At 54.1% G+C, this 23,157-nt stretch overlaps 5 protein-coding genes across 5 annotated transcripts; 2 read left to right on the forward strand and 3 right to left on the reverse strand.

Moving 5' to 3' along the window:
* Window positions 1–1,186: 1,186 nt before the first annotated feature.
* UCRPA7_2458 (putative 2 protein) lies at window positions 1,187–4,013 on the forward strand (the record flags this gene model as incomplete). The annotated part of the gene is made up of 2 exons (XM_007914959.1): window positions 1,187–1,327; window positions 1,422–4,013. 2 exons carry the CDS (start codon window positions 1,187–1,189, stop codon window positions 4,011–4,013), a joined length of 2,733 nt encoding a protein of 910 aa, XP_007913150.1.
* A 430-nt stretch (window positions 4,014–4,443) lies between these two features.
* On the reverse strand, window positions 4,444–5,516 carry UCRPA7_2459 (putative 60s acidic ribosomal protein p0 protein; the record flags this gene model as incomplete). The annotated part of the gene is made up of 3 exons (XM_007914948.1): window positions 4,444–4,450; window positions 4,504–5,261; window positions 5,343–5,516. 3 exons carry the CDS (start codon window positions 5,514–5,516, stop codon window positions 4,444–4,446), a joined length of 939 nt encoding a protein of 312 aa, XP_007913139.1.
* A 2,450-nt stretch (window positions 5,517–7,966) lies between these two features.
* On the reverse strand, window positions 7,967–9,404 carry UCRPA7_2460 (putative chaperone dnaj 2 protein; the record flags this gene model as incomplete). Its single annotated transcript, XM_007914958.1, has 4 exons — window positions 7,967–8,292; window positions 8,354–9,175; window positions 9,239–9,308; window positions 9,369–9,404. 4 exons carry the CDS (start codon window positions 9,402–9,404, stop codon window positions 7,967–7,969), a joined length of 1,254 nt encoding a protein of 417 aa, XP_007913149.1.
* A 3,826-nt stretch (window positions 9,405–13,230) lies between these two features.
* UCRPA7_2461 (putative cytosine deaminase protein) lies at window positions 13,231–14,042 on the forward strand (the record flags this gene model as incomplete). The annotated part of the gene is made up of 4 exons (XM_007914968.1): window positions 13,231–13,302; window positions 13,597–13,690; window positions 13,756–13,927; window positions 13,979–14,042. 4 exons carry the CDS (start codon window positions 13,231–13,233, stop codon window positions 14,040–14,042), a joined length of 402 nt encoding a protein of 133 aa, XP_007913159.1.
* A 1,142-nt stretch (window positions 14,043–15,184) lies between these two features.
* On the reverse strand, window positions 15,185–19,487 carry UCRPA7_2462 (hypothetical protein; the record flags this gene model as incomplete). Its single annotated transcript, XM_007914966.1, has 5 exons — window positions 15,185–15,242; window positions 15,305–16,281; window positions 16,336–18,166; window positions 18,291–18,774; window positions 18,839–19,487. 5 exons carry the CDS (start codon window positions 19,485–19,487, stop codon window positions 15,185–15,187), a joined length of 3,999 nt encoding a protein of 1,332 aa, XP_007913157.1.
* Between the last annotated feature and the right edge of the window lie 3,670 nt (window positions 19,488–23,157).

Genomic DNA, 23,157 nt, shown 5'->3' on the forward strand with positions numbered 1-23,157 from the left:
GGCGGACACGATTCGTATCTGGATCCCGGGTAACTAATGTCATGATGAATTGAGTGATTGAGTCGTGATTCTGGTTGCTGATCTGAAGAGCCCCGTTCAGTCGCTCCGAAGTACTTCCTGAGTGAGCACAGTAAATATACAGTGCCCTTCCGCACTTGATTAGGGTGGCGACGGCTGAGAAGAAGCGATGCGGCACAGTGTGTCAATTCGAGATCCAGCTGTCAGACGATCGAGTTACTGGGCTACAGCCGGCAGCAGCTGTACATGTAGGAGGAGCCCTGTGGCACATGCGAGGCGCCATCGCGCTGTAAATTGCTTGACTCTGGCCTGGAACCACACGATTTTGGGCCCTTCTCCTCCGGCTTGTTCTCTTGTTCCTTAACATTTTCGCCAGATCACGTTGGCGCAACCCCTATCCTCTCCGCATTGCTCCCTTCAAAGTTCCCGCCCCTAAGGCAGCCTAAGAATCGTAGACTTTTTGCCCTATAACACCCTGCCGGGCCTGTCATCCTTACCGTATCTCCGTGCGTATCCCCTAGGTATACCGTTCATCTCCTAACGGAAGGTAAATTTCGGTACGTACTTTTCTCACTACCCTGCCGGGCATCATTACCTAGCACCGTCGCATTCCTCCGTACCTACCTACGAGCTACTGTCCCGTACCGTACCTTAACTTATTAATGGTCTAGACCACCCTCCTGCACGTCACTCCATCGCACCCAGAGCACCACTGCCGGAACAGGCCATCTTGATGCCAAACCTACGTCTGGCGCCAGTTGTTCGCTCACGAATCGTCAGTCCCGAACCACATGTGGCGTCTAGGGCCGTTCCCGTTGCCACCATCTGGCTGCCCTCGAGCCGCCATGACCATGACCATGACCATGTAGCCACCCGCTCACCCTATCTGCCTCGTCTACATCGCGGGGCGGCGGCTGGTGGATCGGTCTGTCACTACTCCTCTTCCTCTTCTCGGCCAAGTCTTTGCGCCGTTGCCAGGAGGAGACCATGGCCGTCAAGCGTGGTGGTGCTACTGCAGCACCAGCAGCACCAGCAGATCCGGGGCAAGAAGACCAAGACGGTCGTGACGCTCAATGACCTCCCCCAAGGCGCGATCCACGCAGAGCCTCTCCCAGCCGAGGAGGCGGCCCCCGCGTATCCCACCGTGGTGTTACAGGCTCGGCGTAATATGCAGAAGTTTGACAACTGCGTCCTGCTGACCCGCGTCGGTGGCTTCTACGAGCTGTACTTTGAGCATGCCGAGGAGTACGGGCCTCTCCTGAACCTCAAGGTTGCTCAGAAGAAGACCAGCGCCGGCCCTGTCCCAATGGTAGTACCTATCTCTTCTCTCCCTATCCCTCTCCCCCGCCTGGCCCATCGTATGTTTTTGTTTATGGAGGTACACGTTTCTGATGGATTGCTAGGCCGGGTTTCCCTTCTTCCAGTTAGATCGCTTCCTTAGGATACTAGTTCAGGACCTGAGCCGATACGTTGCTATCGCTGAGGAGTTTCCCAATGATGCCTCTGAGAAGGTAAAGTCAGGTGGCCTGATGCATGACCGCCGAGTTGCTCGCATCATCACCCCTGGAACCCTGATCGATGAGAATTTTATGGATCCCTATGCCAGCAACTATGTTATGGCCATCCACCTTCCGGAGCAAGACCATGCCGAGGAGACGCCTATCGAAAAAGATGCCCATAGTAATCTATCTCCTACAGACCTCTCCAGTCCTTCCTCACCTATAGGTCTAGCGTGGCTGGACCTGTCCACTGGCCAGTTCTTCACTCAGTCCACCACACTATCGTCGTTAGGGTCGACGTTATCTCGCGTCTGTCCAAGGGAAGTTGTGCTGGACGAAGATCTCCAGACCAACCGAAGCCACCATGTGTTCTCCATATTGGCTGAGGAGAAGCACCTCATCACGTACACGCCTCAAGGTGACCTGGCGTCCCTGTCCGATTGGACACCCATGCTTGAATCTGAGATACCGCCGCATGCACTAAACAGTTTCACCGGCGATGAAGTCAAGGCCGGCAGTCTTCTGCTGCATTACGTAAAGGACCGGCTCCAGGGGATCAGCATGAAGCTGCAGCCTCCGCTCCGTCACGAGACAATGCAGGTCATGAACATTGACAAAAATAGCATGCGATCACTGGAGGTCAAACAGACAATCAGGGACAGCGTCTTCCGAGGGAGCTTGCTGCATGCCATCAGGCGCACCGTGACAAAAAGTGGCGCCAGGCTGCTCAACGAGTGGCTGAGCGCGCCATCGACGTCCCTGGAAACCATCGGCTTCCGGCAAGACCTCGTGGCGCGTTTCATTCAGGATGAAACACTGCGGGATGGCCTCATTCTCCTCCTGCGTAGAAGCCATGACTCACAACGGCTTGTCCAAAAGTTTGCTCTGGGCCGTGGGGATGCCGATGATCTCTTGGGGCTTGCTAACACCATTAAGGCCACGGAGGACATTGTCTCTATGCTCGATAGGGGAAATGCTTCTGCCGACAATCAGGACAATGACTGTCTCAAAGTCATGGTGGGCCGCATCAGCCTTGACCAGCCACTGGCTCTAGCCCGCCGTATCAGGGAGGCAATTGATGAAGAGGGACTCGTCCAGCAGCACCAAATTGAAGACATCGAAGCCGGAGAGATGATAGCACTGGCGCAAGAAGTGATTGGCACTGAAGGCGAACCGGACGATTCGTCGGCGCTGCCCAAGACTGCTGCGAAGAAGAAAAAGGCCACTTCACTGAAGGATTACTACGGCGAAGACAATGAGGTCTGGGTCATGAGAGCAGAAGCGAGTCCCGGCCTCAGGCGGCTGCACGCCGAACTTGCATCTCTATGGGAGGAGAAGGCGTTGCTAAGCGAGACATTGAAAGAGCGGCTAGGGGCATCCAGTCTCACACTGCGATGGAGTCCTGGGCTCGGCCATATCTGCCACATCAAGGGCAAAGATACCCGCAATGTCACAGATATCAAGGCCATCAGCTCCAGTCGGACGACGCGCTCCTTTCATCTCCCAGAATGGACCAAACTGGGTCAGAAACTAGACCAAGTCCGCTTTCAGATCCGAGCTGAAGAGCAGCGCGTTTTTCAACAACTCCGTCAACAGGTTGTGCTCAATATTGTGAAGCTGCGGCGGAATGCGGCGGTTCTTGACGAGCTGGATATTACGACATCCTTCGCGCGCTTGGCCATCGAGCAGAGCCTGACTAGGCCCGTTCTCAACCACAGCACGGCGCACACAATTGTCGGGGGCAGGCATCCCACCGTCGAAGGCGGGCTGCAGGAAGCCGGCCGGTCTTTTACACGGAACGACTGCTTCGTCGGCGCACCGTCCCACGGGCAGCTGTGGCTGATCACCGGGCCCAACATGGCGGGCAAGAGCACCTTTCTCCGGCAGAACGCGCTGATCACGATCCTGGCGCAGATAGGGTGCTACGTGCCCGCGGATTACGCCGAGCTGGGCATCGTGGACGCCATCTTCAGCCGCGTCGGCTCGGCGGACAACCTCTACCGCGACCAGAGCACGTTCATGGTGGAGATGCTGGAGACGGCGCAGATCCTGCGGTACGCCACGCCGCGGTCGTTCGTCATCATGGACGAGATCGGGCGCGGCACGACGCCCGAGGACGGCGCCGCGGTCGCCTTTGCCTGTCTCCATCATCTGGCCACGATCAACAAGTCCCGGACCCTGTTCGCAACGCACTTCCATACCATTGCGGACCTGGTGGCAGATCACGGCATGCGCGTCGCTGACGGCGGCGACAAGGGCATCGTGGAGACGTATTGCACTGACGTCGAGGAGGACGAGCACGGTGGGTTTGTCTACGTTCACAGACTACGGAAAGGCATCAATCGACAGAGCCACGCGCTCAAAGTCGCAAGGCTGGCTGGGTTGCCAGAGCAAGCTATACAGGTGGCTCAGCAGGTCATGGGTGATACTACGAAGGGGAACGCTGTACAACATAACGGAAAGATCAAGTCCCGGATGGGCACAACTGTAGGATAGGGCACAAATGTACATTAGAATCTGGGCTTTGACGGTTGTTAGCAATGATACCCCACTGCGGTTGTCGGAGATGTATTATATCGGACATAGGGATTGTGTCTCATAGGGTGGTGATGGGTTGTCATCAGAAAAGTTCAGGGTTAAAAAGCTCTTTGTGTTTGTTGTATAATCTTTGACACTTGGGAGTGGGCGGATTCAGGGGACAATAAAATGGCAGGCTAACCTTTTCAGCGTGGGAGGAGTCAACATTCCGGTATGTTGCTGTCACATGTCGAGATGAGGGGATTCAACGTTCTGGACCAGATGCAATAGCTTCAATTGATTGCAACCTGATCTGGTTGTCGCATTCCTTGTTAAATAAACCGATAAGTCCGACCAAAGTCCAGAGTCTTGCCAGTCCAGAAACACCGTCCATATGCCATCATGACGTTTAGTCGCTAAAATCCCTGTTAGCACGTAATCCTGATCAACTGGGGGCGGATGCACGAACAAGAGACCACCGAAACCACCATCGTCCTCGTCGGACTCCTCCTCCTTTTCCTCCTCCTTCTCCTCGGCAGCGGCCTCCGTGGTGGTAGCGGCAGCAACCGGGGCAGCGGAGGCGTAGGCGTCGGGGTTGGCAATGCGGTCCTTGAGCTCCTCGATCTCGGGCCAGCTGTACTCGGTCTCCACAGCGACGGCGAGAACCTTCTTGTAGCTGTTGACAATGGAGTGGATGACGGAGGGCAGGGTGGGGAAGTTCAGGGCCAGGGAGATGCAGGCAATGGTGGTGATGGCCGAGGAGAAGGCCTTCAGCAGCTGATCCTCACCGATGTCCAGGACATCAGGGGGGAAGGTGTTGCCCTGGTCGTAGACCTGGGTGACGCCCATACCATAGGTGAAGGGAGAGATGTTGAGCATGTTGAGCAGGGTGGCCTCAGAGGGGCCGACCTTGGCACCAGCCTCGACGAGCTTCAGATCAGTCGTGATTTCAATGGTACCACGAGCAATCTTGGTGGGGACACCGAGAGCCTGGAAGAAGGAGGTCTTGCCGGGCTCCATACCAGTGTTGCCAGCGGGAACCCACACATCGACCGGGGCGACGGCACCAGCACGGGCAGGGGCGGCGACCTTGTTCTCCAGGATCTTGTCACGGATGGTCTTGAGGTCGGCGTTGGTGAAGACGAAACCAACGTTGCCCTTGACGAAGGGCAGGAGACGCTCGTACTCGGGCGCATCGGGGATAAAGGTCTTCAGGGCACGGCGAACCTATTTCGACAGAGAATCAGCAAAATGGCTTTTCCAATATTGCTACAAGAACCGATCTCGATCCCTCTCGCGCAAACTCACCATAGTGTTCTTGCCCATCAGGACAATACCATCACCACGGAGGGCCTGGCGAATCTCGTGCATCTGCTGGGAAGAGACATTGTCGACGGAGACGATGAAGATGGACTTGTACTCCTCCAACAAGCCCTTGAGCTTGTCGAAGTAGCCGGCCTTGTTGCTAGATTTGCCCCCCATATCTTCTTATCGTGAAGGCAGGATGTTTAAGGGCAAACGGAATGTTGATGTGATTTATGGGTGACTCGGTTTGGTCGGTCGGTCGAGATATGAAGGTTTCGAAAAAGTTCCACCAGCGATTCCTCCACACGCAATTTTGCTGTGCGCATCGTCCGTCCTGAACGGTAGGGCTTGGTGGGGCTTGCCGACTTAGGAAAGCTTCGATTGGTAGTTACCGCCAAGCGTTTCTTCCAATCACGTGCAGAAGCATGTGATATCTCGAAATTTACTTGACTGCTTCGACTTTGAGACTCATGTACAACAAGGTGTCTATCAAAATGCATGACGGTGTTCATTGATGAAGACGATCTCATTTACCATGAAGCTGCCATTTCAGTGTGTGCTGGCCCGCGACGACATTCTGTTCGCGGCCCGTGGGGGTAACCTCCACTCATTCAAGATCGAGGACGGCTCTTACATCTCAAGTTGGAGACATCCCGTGACAAATCAGGCCAATGGCAAATCAAAAAGCGATTACACAGGGGGTGAAGGGGTAGCAAGTGCTGTCGCTTCATCACAAGTATCTCCTGAGCAAGACCAGGGCCCACCTGCAAAGCGCGTAAGGCTCGACGATACCCCTGAACCAGCACAGCAGCAGACCCAGGAGGATGGCAAGCATGGAGAGGCCAAGGGCTCTGAGAAGAAGGCAAACAGGCGGGCACATGCTGCTTCTGGCCCGTCAGAAAGACCATTCATCCAAGTTCTTACGGCGACGAATAATGGACAGTACATCGTCGCGGTTAGCGGGCAGGATAAGACGATCTGGGTATTCGAGCACGATCTTGCAGGGAACTTGAAGCAGCTCAGTCAGCGGTACATCTCCTGTCATTACTGTCGTAGGACTCAATCTCATAGCTTTGTAGGCAGATGCCCAAGCGGCCATGTTCGGTTGTGATCACGCCAGACAACAAGACCTTGCTCTCGGCAGACAAGTTCGGCGATGTCTATTCTCTGCCTCTCATCCCATCAGACAAGCCTAGGTCAGACACTCCGGCACGGGAGTCATCGACTCCAACTCCCTCTAGAACCTTCGCCCCATCAGCAAACCCGTTGACCGTGCACACGGGTCGCAATCTCAGGGCTCTCGAGATGCAGAAGCAGCAAATCGAAAAGCAGAAAATCATACCGAAGTCTGAGGCCGCTTCATTCGAGCACAATTTGCTGCTCGGTCATGTCTCGCTCCTCACGGACATCGCGCTGGGAAGCCTAGACGGTAAGCAGTATGTCTTGACCGCCGACCGAGATGAACACATTCGCGTGTCGAGGGGTATACCCCAAACCCATATTATCGAGGCGTACTGTCTCGGACACGACGAGTTCATCAACAAGCTCTGTGTTCCTGTTGACCAACCAAGCCTTCTCGTATCTGGTGGTGGCGACCAAGATCTATACGCATGGAACTGGAGACAGGGAAAGCTGCTTTCGAAGGCACCGCTCTTGGAACACGCGAAGAAAGTGAAGAGCTGTGAGGAGTCAGAGAATGTTGCAGTCTCTGGTCTATGTTCAGCGAGTAGTTTTGGTGCGGACGCCCAGGTTACTTCCATCTTTGCTATATGTGAACGGTTTGTGCCCCCTCCATTGTTTTCGAAGATGTTGTTTGGCTAATGAGTGCAGTGTTCCCGCAATATTCTGCTTCCGACTTACAGGGGATGGCTCAATACAGTATGAGAGCACAATTGAGACGCAGGGCAATCCTTTGAGTCTTGAAGTGCTGAAGTCTCCCACCAAGAATAACAGACTGGTAGTAGCGGTTGACCAACCGGAGGCTTCACTATTAGTGGTAGAATTAGGCAAGGACTCTCAAGCAAACGCAGGGCACTTTGAAGAGGATGCGGCCGAAAATGAAGACATTGGTCTCTCCGTGGATGATCTGGGCAAAATACTTTACACAGCGGAGAATCTACGTAAGGTGGACTTTGAAGACGGGGCAGACACAGAAGCTTAGTCGAGATACCAGAGAATCAATGCGCAAGAAAAGTTCAACTGCAGAAAAAGCTAATGTAAAGATTTCTACATCGGCCATTAAAGCTCAAATGCCTTTCTATTCCTCTAAACGCCGCCACCGAGTCTGATACTTCATGTTGGAGGTAGAAAGCCAAAAGAAATGCATGCCAGCTCGTCATCTATCCGTCTGAACTTTGTCATTACCATTGGCCATCATGACCCAGTATCGATCCGCTTGGCACAAGAAGGCCACCAGAGTCAAACCAAGCAGTGAACTGCTCGGGGAACGTCATCGAATGAGCCCAGCAACGAAGTGGACAGGCATCCCTCTGGTGGCCATGCCGTCTGACGATGATGGCACCTAAGCTCCCCATGCTGTATCGTAGAGGAAAGTCATGCCAAAGACAGATCATCACGCCGTAAATGCTATCTCCTGAACGAACCATTTTGTGCTGGCCGCATTCTCTTTATTGGGAAGCGCACTGGACGCGCTCAGCGTGAGGATGGCCGTCCTCCTCATCCTCATCCATCGCCTGGCCTGCGGCGCCGCCGAAGACCTTGGCGCCTGATTGGCCGTCAATGTCCTCAAGATCAGCGGGCTCAGTCATGGCATCAGCGGGAGGGATGTTCTCCAGCGCAGGTGGGGGCAGGAGCTTTCGCAAGGCCTCGAATGCGGCAGGATCCTGAGTCCAAGACTTCTCTGGGAACTTGACAGAGAACTGAATGTAGAGGTTGCCGAAGTCGTGGTGACGATACGACGGCATACCCTGGCCACGCACCATCTTGACGGCATCTGTGAATGGGTTAGTAAGAGTCCTCAGTAAGCAACCATAGTATGCTTAAGGGGTACGTACTTGGCGAGATAGCTTCACCAGGGAGAATCTCGACGCTGAGCCATCTTTCATCAAGATGCTCAACGTAGATGGTACCACCAGCAAGGGCAGTCACAAGCTCGATATCGGCGTGGAAGAGTAGGTCATCATCCTTACGAGTGAAGCGCGGATGCGGCTTCTGCTCGATCTCGAACACAACATCACCAGCCTGTATACCAGGTGCCTGGTCGCCTTCACCGCGGAACTCGACTCTCGTGCCACTCTTGACACCTCGGTCAACGTGGACATGGAGGACCTTCCGGTCGACAATGGTCTTCTTGCCGTTGCACTGCTTGCAGCGATCCTTTTCCTTGATAATCTCTCCCTCACCGTTGCAGTCGGGGCAAGCGGTCTGGAAGCGCTGGATCATGGGTCCCATCTGTCGCATCATCGTCTTCATACCGTGACCATCACAGCCGGGGCAGCGGCGAACAGCTCCCTCCTTTCCTCCGCGACCCTCACACTTGGGGCAAATGATTGACCTCTGCAGGGCCAGCTTGGAGATCTTCCCGCGATAGATATCCTCGAGAGAGACCTTGTGAGTGTGGTGGATCGTGCGAGCCTTGGGGGGGCCACGGTTCTGCATGCCGCTGAACATGCCACCAAGGCCGCCGCCAAAGCTGCCGCCGCCGAAGAACTGAGCGAAGAGATCCTCAGCGGCCATGCCGCCGCCGGCACCACCCTCTAGACCTGCCTCACCATACTGGTCGTACACCTGGCGCTTTTGGGAGTCGGAAAGGATCTCATAGGCGTGGGAGACCTCCTTGAATTTCTCCTCGGCTGCGGGGTTGTGGGCATTCTTATCTGAAAGGGGGGTTAGAAACAATGCGATAAGGACGGTGTCGAGTCAGAGCCTGCAGAACATACCAGGATGATACTTCAGGGCATTGACCTTGTAGGCCTTCTTGAGCTCCTGTTCAGTGGCAGTGGGAGCGACCTAGAGACCAGGTTAATGGCCGTACGTATTACAAGATGGGCCAGGCCGAGAACTACATACCCCCAGGACGTCATAGAGTTTGGTTTCGCGAACCATCTTTACGCTCTATATGAACGGTAGATACGGTGAATTCGAGGTGGTGAGCCGGGTGAGAGGTGAGTCGGAAGGCCTCCGGGAGCAGGAGGTGACGCAGGAGTGTGGAGGGCTGCAGGAGCAAAATCAGTCAGTCAGGGTTCCAGTCAGGTGAAGTAGGCAACCACCGGCGGGCATGCGACACGGATCAAGAGGGAAGAGAGACACAAGTCTGGCTTCTAGACAAGTCGCAGTCTCGAGTGTCGTTGTCGGGGAGAACAAAGAGCCTTTTTGGAGGGGGGAAAACGTACCAGAACAAGATGTGAGGAGGCTCGGAACGAGCTTGCGAGGCCGGCGGTAGAGTCTGTCTTGTCTTGGAGATAAGCAAGCGCAGCAGCAGCGTCAGAGAGTCGCCCTTTTCTTGAAAGACCAGGCAGAAAAGTATAAGGTGGAAGAATGTCTCTGGAGTTGCCGACTTTATGGGATGAAGGCGGGAGGGTGAGGGTCTTTGGTGGTTAGATAGAGCAGGGATCTCAAGAAAAAGAGGTAGGAGGTGGTAGGCCTGGCTTTTGCTTGCTTTGCTTGCTGGCTGGCTCGTCGCCTCTGCTGGTTGGATCCTCTGGGAAAAAGCTTACAAAATGCCCGCCTGCAAAGACCAGGAGGCTGAGAGTCCCGAGTTTCCAACTGCATCCATCGAAAAGATTCAGCCCCTCCCCATCGAATTCGATGGAACTCTTTGGACGGTGGCTTATGCTGTTAATGCAAGACTTCTATGCAGCCTTGCCCCGGCTTATCCACCCCACCAAAACCCGCCGGCTCATGCTCCTTATGCACCTATTTTAGACCAGCTATGCAGTTTGCACTAGAGCCTTGCCTGGTATAGCACAGTTCATCACTAACAGACTACAGCCACACCAATCTAATAGAATCGTGCCGTATCCGTTGCAGCTGTGGCGTCGGCAAACCAGACAGAGACTCTTGACAGGGGGTGTCCGCCGCCTGTGACGTTCTGATCTACCTACTGTAGACTAAAATGCAGGCAACTGGTTAGGCAACTTGACAACCTCGGAGTGAAAGGCAACTGCCAACAAGTGGCAGCCTTGACCAGTCTTGTCCTCCAGATACTGAGTGGACAAAGTTGGAACAGATGCCCGGGCGATGGCACCTCCATCCAAAGGTAAAGGTACAGCAAATCGCAATCACAGAAATCCGCAAACGAGTGTTGCCTTTCCAGGCATGCCGTGTGATCATGCTGTTGCTCTTCAGAACGGCTTGTCCTCACTTCTTTGATCACACAGACGAGAGACTGCTATTCATATATGCGTAAATGACTGTGACAGATTCAGCTTCTCGTTCCTCATCGTATGCCACCACCTCGCTGCTTTCCACAACTCGTCATCCCAACCTCCAACCAGGAACCAATACTTCTTCAGAAACCAGAGTTGAGGCTCCCAACTTCGCATGTCCCACGGTGTACACGCACCCATCCCCATACCGTTGCCCTGTGAACCCCATACAATCATGCCATCCCTCCGGAAATCGTCACACATCTCCTCCTCGTCAAAGAGAGGCGGATCACAGGTCAAGCCCTGCAGTGCTCTTTCCCTGAAGGTGGGAAAGGGGATAACGTCCTAATCGGCCGTGTTAGTGACACCCGTACTCTGTCGCCCTCGCTGTTCGGGGAAACACTCACTATGTACGGATGATGCTCTATCAATATCTGATGATCCAATGGCTGGAGATCTTTCGGGGTATTCGAGTACTTCAGTCGAGCCTGCGCAATCACAAGCGGGTGTGCGTGAGCCCCTACCCCAAACGGACTCAGCGCGTCCTCCTCGAGGAGCTCGTGGTTCTGCGTGAGGCCAATGGCCAGGGCATTTTCCAAAATGGCAGCGAAAAAACCAACCTGCATCACGTGGAGCACGTTCCTCTTGACATCCGGAATCGCCATCCCAGACAACCTGTCAAGGAGCCTCCCTAGTGTCCCTAGCTTCTGCGTCGACTCATCGCTGTCTGTGGAGGGAGGCCGTGACCGATGGCCTCGGTCGGCTGCTTCGGTGTCATTGGTTTTCTGGGTGAGCAGTGACAGCACTCGTTGCTTTTCCCTCGGACTCAGGCTTCCAAAGCAGTCGACCGCCTTGAGAATGGGAGATGGTAGGGATTCAATAGACCCCAACAACCCGCGGTCGACTCCTTTTCCGCTCAGGGCCACATTGGAGAGATACAAGTCGCTGTGTGTGACAGCATCCGCCTCGACTGGAATGGTAGGCGCGATGTGTGAATTTGAAGGCGGTATTGAATGCCCTGCTTCTGTCATTCCGATGTAATGGCCCGCTATATAGCCCTCTGGCTGGGACGGCACAGGGGGGATGGTTATCGGATAATCTGTTGATTGGAAAGACGAAGTATTCAGAGTATTGTCAATTAGAGATGATGTAGAGTCCCGGATCACGAAGGACCGCCCGCCAAAAAGCCCATCCTCTTGAGTTTGGGTCAGAGACGGATTAGGCCACGCATCATCGAATAGCAAATCATCAAATGACTGAGGCTGGAGTTGGAGAGGTACAGATGCTTGAGAAACTGAAGTCAAGATCGGATCAAGTGAAGCGCCCTCCGAGCTGGCGGGCATTATAGTCGTAGCCAAGTCCGTAACGGCTGCATGGCTTTGCGCATCCTGCGACGAGGAGGCTGCCGCGGAGCTACTACCAGCTACCTCAGCCTCCGGCTTGCCCTCGTCTAGCAACTGCTGCAGCAGGGCAAGCTTTTGTTTCCTTTTCTCCCCTGTAGGTCAATGGCGTCAGCCTGTGCTCGAGCGGGAGGGGGGATTATGGCTCCGGGTCGGACACACTATAAGTACGAGAAGCAATCTTGTTCTGTTCCTTTCGAATGTCCGAGTTTCGCTTATTGCCCTTCCGAACTTCTTTTGTTTTGCCCTGATCAGCAGTATTTGTCTCTCCGCCCGACTCCGTGCTGTTTGCCTTTGGAGGATGCGCCCAGCGCCCGCCTGGTATCAGGCTCAACATCGGACCTTAAATCACACTCCTTTTATGAAAAGAAACCTAGCACAGGACGCAGACTCTCCCAATTTCTATCCAGTGGCTCTACCGTGATTGCAAGTACATTCATTTAGACACTTTGTAAGGTCAGCATGTCGCAGTGCTCGATGTCGATGGCTATGACTAATAAACAAAGATCAACTACTCTCGAGGAACAGATCTTAGGGAGGAATATCCATGTTTCCTAGGTCTTGTCCCCTGGTCCTTTGCTGGCGTCAGCCATATCTACAGCGTCTTAGTTCGGTGAGTTGCTCAATGCTCATTCGCCCACTGAAAGAACAATGGCATGGTGTGGGGGCGCTGACAATGCGATGCTGACACGGCGACTTGGGAGCTTAAAGCCGTTGAGTGATATTGATTTGAAGTTTTTCTCACTGATAGTTATAGATATAGATCGTCAAGTAATAGTCAATGACCGTTCATTCAAGTGGCCCAAATGGCCATGATCTCGGGAAACTATATATGCGAGCAAATTGATCGGATCGATCGTCCCATAACAGGTCTCTTCAATCAACTCCTATTTACAAGAGATACTCTTGAAAAAGCAACACTGAGTATGACGAATATATCTTCCGCGTTCATGATAAACGTAATTCACCTCACCAGCCGAGGTTTGTCATGTCGGAAAGCGCCACTTGAGCTCTTATCAGTTTTGTAGATAATTCAGTATCGTAAAGATACAAGTGGGGTTGGAGGGGCTAATGGCTCGACTTCTTCGGGACGACATTTTCGCTGAGATACCTTCTCTTGCCCATTACTTTTGATCCTGCCCGTCCATTAATTCGAGAAGCAACATGGATGATGCAAAAGGTCTCGCGATAGCGTTCGAGGAGGCCAAGGCCTCGTATGAGGAAGGTGGTGTGCCGGTCAGTCACCCCACATTACCGGCAACGATAGCCATCTCGAGATGTGATGCTGGGCAAGAGTTTTTGACATGGATCTAGATTGGAGCTGCTTTGATCTCCAAAGACGGAAAGCTGCTTGGGCGAGGGCATAATATGCGAGTGCAATTGGGTGAGTGACTAGAACTCCTGCGCTCAGGATGTCAAGCTGCAGCCAAAATATGGCACTGATTCTGTAATCCAAGGTTCCGCCATCCATCATGTCAGTCGTCTCAAATCATGGCTCTCACCTGCGTCATATTCTAATTGAACCCACAGGGCGAGACGTCAGCACTATACAACTCCGGACGCCTGCCCGCCAAGGCATACCAGGGCAGCACCATGTACACGACCCTGTCGCCGTGTGACATGTGTAAGTTGGCAGATCCATGACCGGAAGGTGCCACTTGCGCATGGACAAGCTAATTCCCCAACTAGGCACTGGCGCATGCCTCCTCTATGGCATTGCCCGAGTCGTGATCGGCGAGAACAAGAACTTTCTAGGTGGCGAGGGGTATCTTCGCCAGCGAGGCGTAGAGGTGGTGGTGGTGGACGACGCGGAGTGTAAGGGGCTGATGGACAAGTTCATCGCCGAGAAGCCTGAGCTCTGGTCAGTCCTCTCCAAGATATGCGTTCATGACTGCGAACTGACACTTTATAGGAATGAGGATATAGGTGTCGAGGAAAGAGTATACTCCAAGGAGGGCATAAAGGCACAAGGATAGATTTTACAGGATATTGAAATGATCAACTGCTTTTATTTGCTACCTATTGGCCGAAACCTGCCGCAAGGTATGACTCTATGTCATAAAATGCCTTGTATGGCCCTGGTTTTACGCTTTATATGATTTCCTTCCCTTGGGTCTTCTGTCTGGCCTGGATCACATATGATCGTCTTTCTAGGCTTAAAGACCGGTCTAACGCTATTCAAATACACATAACAGGATATAATACAACGTGATTCGGAACTCGTCATCCCGAGGCTTCTGAGTTATGCAGTTACTAGTGTACCGTTTCCTCGTTTAGATCATCTCTAAGAAATCTTGACGGAGGATCATGAATGCTGCATCGTGGTTGCAAAATTTACGACAGTAGGTTCCGCAGTGACGGGCTTGCGCTTGCACCACTCGCTGGGCGATTCTCAGCAGGCCGGGGCGGTTGGTTGGCCGCTTCTCGCGCAATGGAAATGCCATCTCGAGGCACTGGTGGGCTGCCATGGGGAGTTGAGAACGGTGATCGCTGCGGATGAAGCACTTGTGAGAATGTGTGTTCTGGGGCTCGTGGTGGTGGTCCCCCATTTGTGAGATGGTGTGGAGGATGATGAGCAGTATGGTGATATGGATGCATATACGGACTGCTGTTCTGTAGCGGCGGTGGCCCATTGAGGCGTCGTGGGGAAGGCGGTAAGCCGTTGACCATCGGCTGCCCCATGTGTCCATTTTGCAGAGGAGGAGGAGGAGGCGGTGGAGGTGGAATGCTCGACATTGGCGGTGGCCGTAGGTGGTTCGGCGGCGCAAGCGGAGGCATGCTGCTGTGAGGCATCGGAGGAGGCGGACCGCCATTCATGTGCGGATGCATAGGAGGTGCGTGCTGCGAATGCTGCGAGGCCGGTCGGTGCCAATCGTATGGCACATTCTGCGGCGGATACGAATGGGCAGGCGGGGGAGCTGCCCTGGGCGGCATCGTCGGCGGGAGCGGTGGCGGCGGCGCAACTGTAGGTGGTTGCACCGGCGGAGCAGCTATCGGAGACGGCACGACCGGTCCTGAAACTGGGACTGGAGGAGGTCCTGCTACCTCTGGCTGCGCTGGTCGATGCTGCTGCTGGGTCGGTGGCATGGCCCAAGGGTACGGTGCGATATTTCGCAGTTCAGCTCCTGGAGGGGGACTGACGACCGGTGGTACCATCGGACCTGATCGGGGTAGTTCTGGTTTAGGGGATGGGTCTCTCGGTCGCCGAATGATCGGCTTTCGATTGAGCTTATGGCACTTGTGGCACTGGAAGTGCCTCTGGGCCACAAACTTCTGTGCTTCGCTGCCCAGAACACCACTATGGCCATTGGTGAGCTCCCGCTCTTGGTCTTTGTCAATGGGATACCACTTCGGGCTGACATCAACTCCACATGTCAGACAAATCTTGCCTCCCGGCTGTGACGCCTCAGGCAACTCATGACTATGGTCACCATTAACCTGGACAGTTCCATTCGAAGGGACTGCGGTCAGAGATGCGCGACGGTTTGGAGGACCGGTGGGGACGGTAGGAGACACCTTCCCGGCCAAAGTGATTTGATTTGCCTTCCTGGCGCAACCTGTCAATGCCAGATCGGCCTGCTTGAAGTTCTGCACATATAGTTGCAATGCGTTCATGCCAGACTCATCGACCAAATCGTGCATACGGTGGACTATTGTCTTCTGAGGAACATGGTCTTTGCACCATACGGCGGCAGTCATTGTGCCACTCTCCCCATTGATTGTGACAATGTTGAACTGATCACGCCGAGACCCCTTGACAGGGGTGATGTCGAATCCAAGTAGGTACCCGTTCTGATGGGCGCATTCGACATGAACCGGAGCGCGGCATTGGTGACAGGCGATACAGGCTCCTCCTTCTTGCTTGCATGCTTTGCATACTTCTGCATACCTTGCGCGGGGAATTGATGGGATGCCCTCACTGGGCCCAAGAGCCTTGGCATTGGCAAACTTGACTTCGGGTGTCCATACGGCACAAGTGACATGAACCCAGTTGTTGTCCGCCGTCATCTTGAGTGGTTCACGTGGATTCACAGGGCGACCAAGTTCTTCTTGTCGCTTCCGGTAATAGTCTGCCGTCTTCTGAGCATTTTCCTTCTCGACTCTCTCACGTTCCTTTTCCTTTTCCGACCTCTTCTTGGTCGTAGGCTTTGGCATCGGGGGCTCAACGAAATCGTGCTCGGTATGCTCGACAGGGCACAAGACGCACTTGTAGTGCTATGGTAGAGTCAGCTTTATGAACATTTGATCTGTCATCCGCCAAATACTTACTATAGAGATTTGCGGATTCTTGTCGTTGATACACATGTCGCAAGTCCATTTCCCCGGATTTCGGTTGTCGATTACACCATAGCAATTGCGATGAACTGTCAGGCGGCATTCTCGACACGATAGATGCTGATCTCCGAGAGGCTCCATTTGCTGACAGATAGCACAAGGCAACATTCTCGGCTTCGGAATCTCCGGTACGGGAGGCGCAGCGGCCTTGTCTGCATGCTTCTCCTTTCTCCTCACCACAGTGCCAGCATCGGAAGCATGCTCTGAAGCAGGGTCTGCACTGCCCTTGAGCTTCTTGCGAGGTGGTTGTTCTGGCTGCGGAGTTCCAGATGCAGTCTCGGTTGGATCCGGTGTGCTGTACACGGTGCGACTCATCATGTCATTGGCAGACACGAGCTCCTTGAGTAATTCCTCGTCGACTCGTCTCTTCCACGCTCGGCTACCAGAATTTGCAACCTTCTTCGCAACCTCATCAATGTCTTCCCACTGGATTGCGTAGCGACGCCAGAGTTCGGCACATCGGCGACAAAGCGCGACAATGTATTGAGTGCCCTTGTCCTTGCTGTTCTTACCGCCGCCGCCTTCAGTAACCAGTGCGGCCGAGACGTTCGGGGCTCGGCGCCATTGGCGAGAAGACTTGGTATTGCAGAACTTGCAAGTGAAGCCCCTCTTCTTGTCAATCGCCTTTTCAGTATCAAAGGCAGAATCGTCGTGGTCATCGGCAACATCATCCGCAAACTTGCTCGCGGTAGCTTCGGCCTTCTTGGCCTCTTTCTTGCCCTTTCTACCAGAGTAATTGCCCCAGATTTGCTTGCCACGATCGGTCTTCTTCCATGTGTAGTAGTACCGGGTGATGTCGCCAGGGCTGACGGATTTGACATGCCTCTTCACCATGTAGAGCTCCGACCCGTATTTAGCGACTCCTTCTTCGAATCGCTTCTGCTCCGCGGCGGTGAGCTCAGGCTCCCTGAAAACGGCCTTGTCAACTCTAGGCAATTCTCTCAAAGCCCTTTCAAAATCGAAATCGTGCTTGAAGAGTAGATCCCGTGCGACGTCCTGCAAATTTGTGGACCGCAGTGGCAAGCCCAAGGATTGAGACATTGCTTTCGCGTCTTCCATGTAGTTATCAATGGCTTCTCCGCTTACTTCAGCAATGTTGTCATCATCCTCCGCGGGTGGTTTCCACAACAGCTGTGCTGTGTTATTTGGGTCGTCGTTGTCGTAATCGTCGCCTCGTCGCACGTAGCCGGCAGGTTCATCTTGTATCCACTTGGGCCGCCTCTCTTTGCGAATTTTGTCGGCCTCGATAAGAGCCTGCGCCTCTTTGGAAAGCTGTGCGTTCTTTCTGCCAGTCCGTTTGATCTCTAGGGGCTTGACATATGTGACCGGCCGACCAGGCCATGGCAGAACAATGGCTTGATGACGTGGTCCCAAGCGAGAACTGGCACGAGGATAGATGCGATCATCATAGTCCAGTGCATCTTCCACTTTGCAGTGAATTCCGAGGTACCGATAGGGCCAGAGACTGGCGTGGTAAATCTGCTCTGCTGTGGCGGGCTGATGCTCCTGGGTGTCGTCGGGGCTCGTGCGGCTAGTGTCGCCCCCTGCGGGATCCTCCTCCTCGTCGTCTAACAATTCCTCCTCGTCCTCATGGGCGGGATCAAGGACATTTGGAGTATTACGGGCTTCCAGTTTGCGTTCTTGAGCTCTGCTGCAGGCAGCGCAGGACCATGCAAACCCCCGAGACGGCTTCTTTAGCAGGGGTGGTCGCACACAGGACATGTGATAGGTGTTCTGGCAGACGGCACAGTCCACCGAATCATTGCTGCCAAATGCGTCAGCGCTTATTTGGGGGAAAGTCCCGACCGCTGTCTTAGCGCAGCTGCAAAGGCAAACAACCAAGGGCGGCGGCCGGGGGGAGGGAAAATGAGGAGGAGGGGGGTACGTACCTCGCGCAGTAGCCGCTGCACCGCTTGCACGACTTAACAGCGCTGGTAAGCTCCTTGCCACGACCCTGCTCCACCAAAATGAACTTCCAGCGCTCGTCCAGCACCTTCTTGACCCGCTCCGGCACGTTGATAATTTGCGACGTCGGAATGATCTCGTAGTTCTTCTGGATGTAGCGGTCGTATAGCTTCTCATACCAGAAGCAGTCTGGTGTTTTTCGGTACTCGTCCATGCTCTTAATCTCAGACTTGTGCCGGATGTGGCACTTCCCACGCAGTGCTGTCAGAGGGCTGATGTCTGAATGCATGGTTGCAAACACCAGGCGCGTGTCCTGGATTTTGCGGCCAATATCCTTGGGGCGATAATACCAGTTGATGCGGAGTGCATCAACCGGCTGCTTGGGGTCATTTTTCATGTGCAAGAATTCCATGATGCGGCCTAGATAGTATGGCTCCCCAGGTGGCTCACAGACCAGGTAGACGTGGTCTACAGTGAAGGCGTTAGTGCCGCGCGCTCGCCGCCATCGCAGAAAATTGAATGAGTAACTCACCGTTGACCTCCAGTACGGTTCCATCATCGGCTATCATCTGCTTGCCCTTTGGCATGGCACGGCAATTGTCAAAGGTCAGCATGTTGGTCTCGTTGTAGCCGCGACCGTTTTGTGACACTGCTCCCGCTCTTCTGGAGCCGGTGCTACCTGTGTTGTGGTTACCGCTGCCTGAATTAGCTTGCGACGCGGCCTTGCGCTTCTTTGACGGATTCACAACAGAAGTGGAAACCCCATTTGAGACTGAGGACGCAGACGAAGCAATCTGCTGCTCCTTGGCGCTGTTCTGTTGCGCGGCAAGTCTGCCGTCGTCAGTTGGTAGAGGTTTGCGTGAAGATGCATGGCCTTGACGTGGGGCATCTTGAGATGCCTGGGCCTGGGCCTGGGCTTGGGCTGCGGCGGCTGCATTTGCTTGCCGGGTGGTTAGTTTTTTAGATTCCTCGTCTTTCTTCTCGGGAAAGTCATAATCCATCTCCACGTCCTTGTCTTCGGCGTAATTCGGGCGGGCGCGGCCAGTTCTGTTGCGCGACCGCGTGCCGTAGGGCGAGGCGGTGCTGTCGCCCGCATCCTTATGTGAACCGGCTGATGATGATTTTGCCATCGGCTGTGAAGTCGCGGCGCCGTTTCCAGATGTGGAATTTGAGTCGGACATCTTGGGTAGCGCCATGGTAGATGAGGACGGAGAGTTCGTCCTGGATTGCTTACGGGAAGGTGGAGCTTCCGAGCTCTCCTTTGTGGATGATGATGCACCGGTGTTGGTGTGTTGATCTGAGATGCTAACAACCTGTGACTTAGGAGCCATGGCGCAGGGCAGACGACGAGGCGCCGTGGCTCAAGTTGGCAGGTCGGGGTGGTGTCGCGGCCTCGTCCTGCTCTGGGGAGATGAGCAAGAAGGGAGGGCGTCACCACCAGGACACGCAAAATATGGGATGCGAGTCGGACTAAGAGCCGGCCAAATCCTCGCGCGATCAAAATATCTGGCTAAGCGGCCATGTAAGGCGTGCAAGTCGCAGATGACGAAATGCGCGGGAAGATGGCCCAGAGGTGCGTAATTTGGAAGGTGGAAGGCCGAACAGATATTTCAGGCAGAGTCTAAGGTGACATATAAGGATGGCCGACGTGGGTGGTGGCCGTGAATGTGAACGCAGGTGAGGAGGGAGTGACCTGCGAGGGTGGAAGGGAAGAAAGGACTGGAATGGCTGCAAAATGACTAACAAGACGCCCTCAGGACAGACGACGGGGAAATACAGGTTCGGTTTAAGAGGGGAAGGCGTTTTTGGTTTGGGGGAAGGGAAGAAAAGATCGAGAAAGGAAAGAAGATATTGGAAGAGAGAGAGAGAGAGATTCAAATGGGGAAAAAGAAGCCCACGGGCACCACCTGCATGTAGGCAAGGTAAGGTAAGGTAATAAGAGCAGCAACGTCAAATGCCTGGCTACCGCTGCAGAAGACAGACAAGACGTTTGGCTAGAATGAGAATGGGTGGGCGAGGCCAGGACGCCGCAGCCAGAGATCCGCCTCAAAGACCCCAGGGACGGTGCCAGCTGGATGTACACCCACAGTAGTCACTAAGTATTGACAGGGGACCCCTGCCCAGCCCATGCCTACCGTTTGGCTCCTGGGATACGGTTATGCTGGGAGTCTTTTGTAGGCTGCAATTCCCCTGTAAGCAGTTTCAGGGACCTCACCGGTACGTACCAGGTACGAAGGCATCAACCAAGGGTGGAGACGGCTTCGGCAACCTCCCAAGCAAGACACGACCTGCCTGACCTTTACCCTACTTTACTCTACTCTGACTACTACCACCTTAGGTATCTTAGGGCAGGCCAATTCCTTGCCCAGCATTCATCACGGCCACTTCAAGTCCTTGTGCGTGCGATTCATCTCTACCACCTCGCTGATACTTCGTGCTCCAGCAAAAGTATTCGTGTGCTGAGATCCATCGGAAATATGGCCAAACAGCCAATATGGCAGGTTTTTGTCCCCATGCGACACTTGGGGGCGCGGGAGGGAAATAACAACGACGACTCATGCCACAGCTACCTACCTCAAGTAATGATACTATCCCCCTACAATATCAATCGTCATTCACGGGTTGGGGAACAAACGGCTAGACGTGCATTATCGGAATCACAAAACCATAGCATGCTCGCATACTGCATAGTACAGAAATTCGTGAGCGGGCGCTGGCCCTCGACACGTAGGCCGAACGTGATTGACTGACTGGCTGACCAAGGAGGTGAGAGTACGAGGAACGGCAGGATACGTATGGAGAAGGGTAGGTAGGCAAGGTAAGGTTAAGATGGACGGGATGGGATGGGATGGGATGGGATGGGCAGAGGGAGAAGCGGGCACTGGGCAGTCGTGGTATGCCTCCGCGATCCCTCTTGGCCTGCAGAGCAGGCAGAGCAGAGCAGAGCAAGCCTGCAGCAAGCCCACTTATTCTTAACCTCCCATCTTATTTTCCCTCGAGTTGCTTGCACCTCACCTCTTGTCTTCGCCTGCTCTCCCTTCCCAGGCGGCACCAACCCACCACCGTTGAATGCAGTGAAATGACTTGGTTTTGTTCTCAGGGTATCCGGCCATCACGCCGCTATGCTGATATGCCCTTCTTTTGTACGCGACTCATTAAATGCAGGAGCAGCCGTCTGGCCAAGACTCCGACTTGGACGATAATTATACCTACCACAGGACAGCCAAATGCATACACGCATACAGATGGCCCAGCCCACCCCAGCTGGAGCAGGTTTTAGTTTCTCTTACCTTTGCCGAAAGGAAGGGAGGAAAAACCCCCCTCTTTCTTGAGATGAATCCCTCTGGCCTTAATTCAAACCCCCCCAAAAAACCCTCTCTTTACCCAGCTCCACACGAAGCCGACTTCACCGCACAACTTCCCACCAGCCAAGTTGATTATATGTACCTCACCCTGCCACACTTCTCGGTCTTCCATGCCTTACTCACTCCATCCACAAGCCAGGCTGCCCACACGACGCCCAGCAGTCGCCACTCTGTCTCCCCCGTACGCTTCTGCAACCAGCACACACAACCAAACCATCCATTTCCCTGACCACCACCTACCTTACACCAAAGAATGATACCAATGTTTGACGTCCGTACCCTTGGGTGAATGACGGCACGGCGCCTATCCACCGCTCGCATATTTCGTCCCAGACTCACCTTGGCCATGTACATGGATGGCATATACTCATGAAAAGTTAGCTCACTTTAATTCGCGTTACTCTCGTAGCCATTCATTCCGTGACTTTATGAAGCTTTGCCGACGGGTCCCGCCCAGGTCAACTGACATAGCAGTGTCCTGGTTGGTTGGATGATTCTCTGCACCACCAGCCTAGGTTTCCAAGGCACACTAAGTTGTCACGCCCGGTCGCAAATGGTCCCCAATTGCGGAAATACCTGGTAGAACGTGTATATCTGTTGATTGAAGACAACAAAGACGCACTATCCTACAGTATAATCTAATTGCCTTGGTTGAGGTTGGCAAATGGGGAATGGCAAGTCCTGCCCATGGATGCGACGACGTCAAAAAAGTGATACTGGGCGAGATATGCGGGTGGCCAGCCCACGCACGCACGCGGGAGGGGGAGGGAAGTGCGGAGCGAATTGGCAGCCATTTTTTCTCCTCGCCCAACGGGATGGGCGCACTAACTAATTTTGGTTTGCCCCCAATCCCTGCCCGCCCGTGGCTTTATTTTGCACGTCTCTGAAAGGAATCGCCCGTGCATCTGCCCCTCCACACACAACAAACGTACAGTACGTCTCTTTGACTACTTACTGTGGACTCACCTCTACCAAGCCTACCTCCCTGCCCTTCTCTGCGAAGGGGCCAGGGCTTACAAAGAAGAAAAAAGTGGAAAGGGTCAAGCGACAAAGGCGTGATGCGCATGCAGCATGCCCCGTATCTATCAAGATGACAGATATGGATGACAGGAGATGAGCTCAGATCGAAGCAGATATCAACAGGTGACAGTTGACGGTCGATGACGGACGTTTCCGCCTGGCGGCTGGACCAAGGACCAGGTGCGTGCGTGGGCGCAGTTGCGTGGTGGTGCAGGTGGTGTTGGCCTTGGTGTTGGCTGGCTGCACGCACTAAGGTCCCGACAGGCAGGCAATATATGACACGCCGTCTCCAGATCCAGGACCCGGCCCTACCGTAGTCCCAAATCTCCGACTTCATAGCATTCACGTTCCAGCCGACCACGCCGGCTTCAACCAAATTTGATGCCGAGCGCACAGTAAAAAGATGGCACGAAGGAGAAAGTGACTGACTTCTGGCTCATCGACAAATTTCGCCGGTTTTCCGCTG

The sequence above is a fragment of the Phaeoacremonium minimum genome (assembly GCF_000392275.1).
Source record: "Phaeoacremonium minimum UCRPA7 unplaced genomic scaffold PA7_03_scaffold_160, whole genome shotgun sequence".
NCBI classification, from domain to species: domain Eukaryota; kingdom Fungi; phylum Ascomycota; class Sordariomycetes; order Togniniales; family Togniniaceae; genus Phaeoacremonium; species Phaeoacremonium minimum.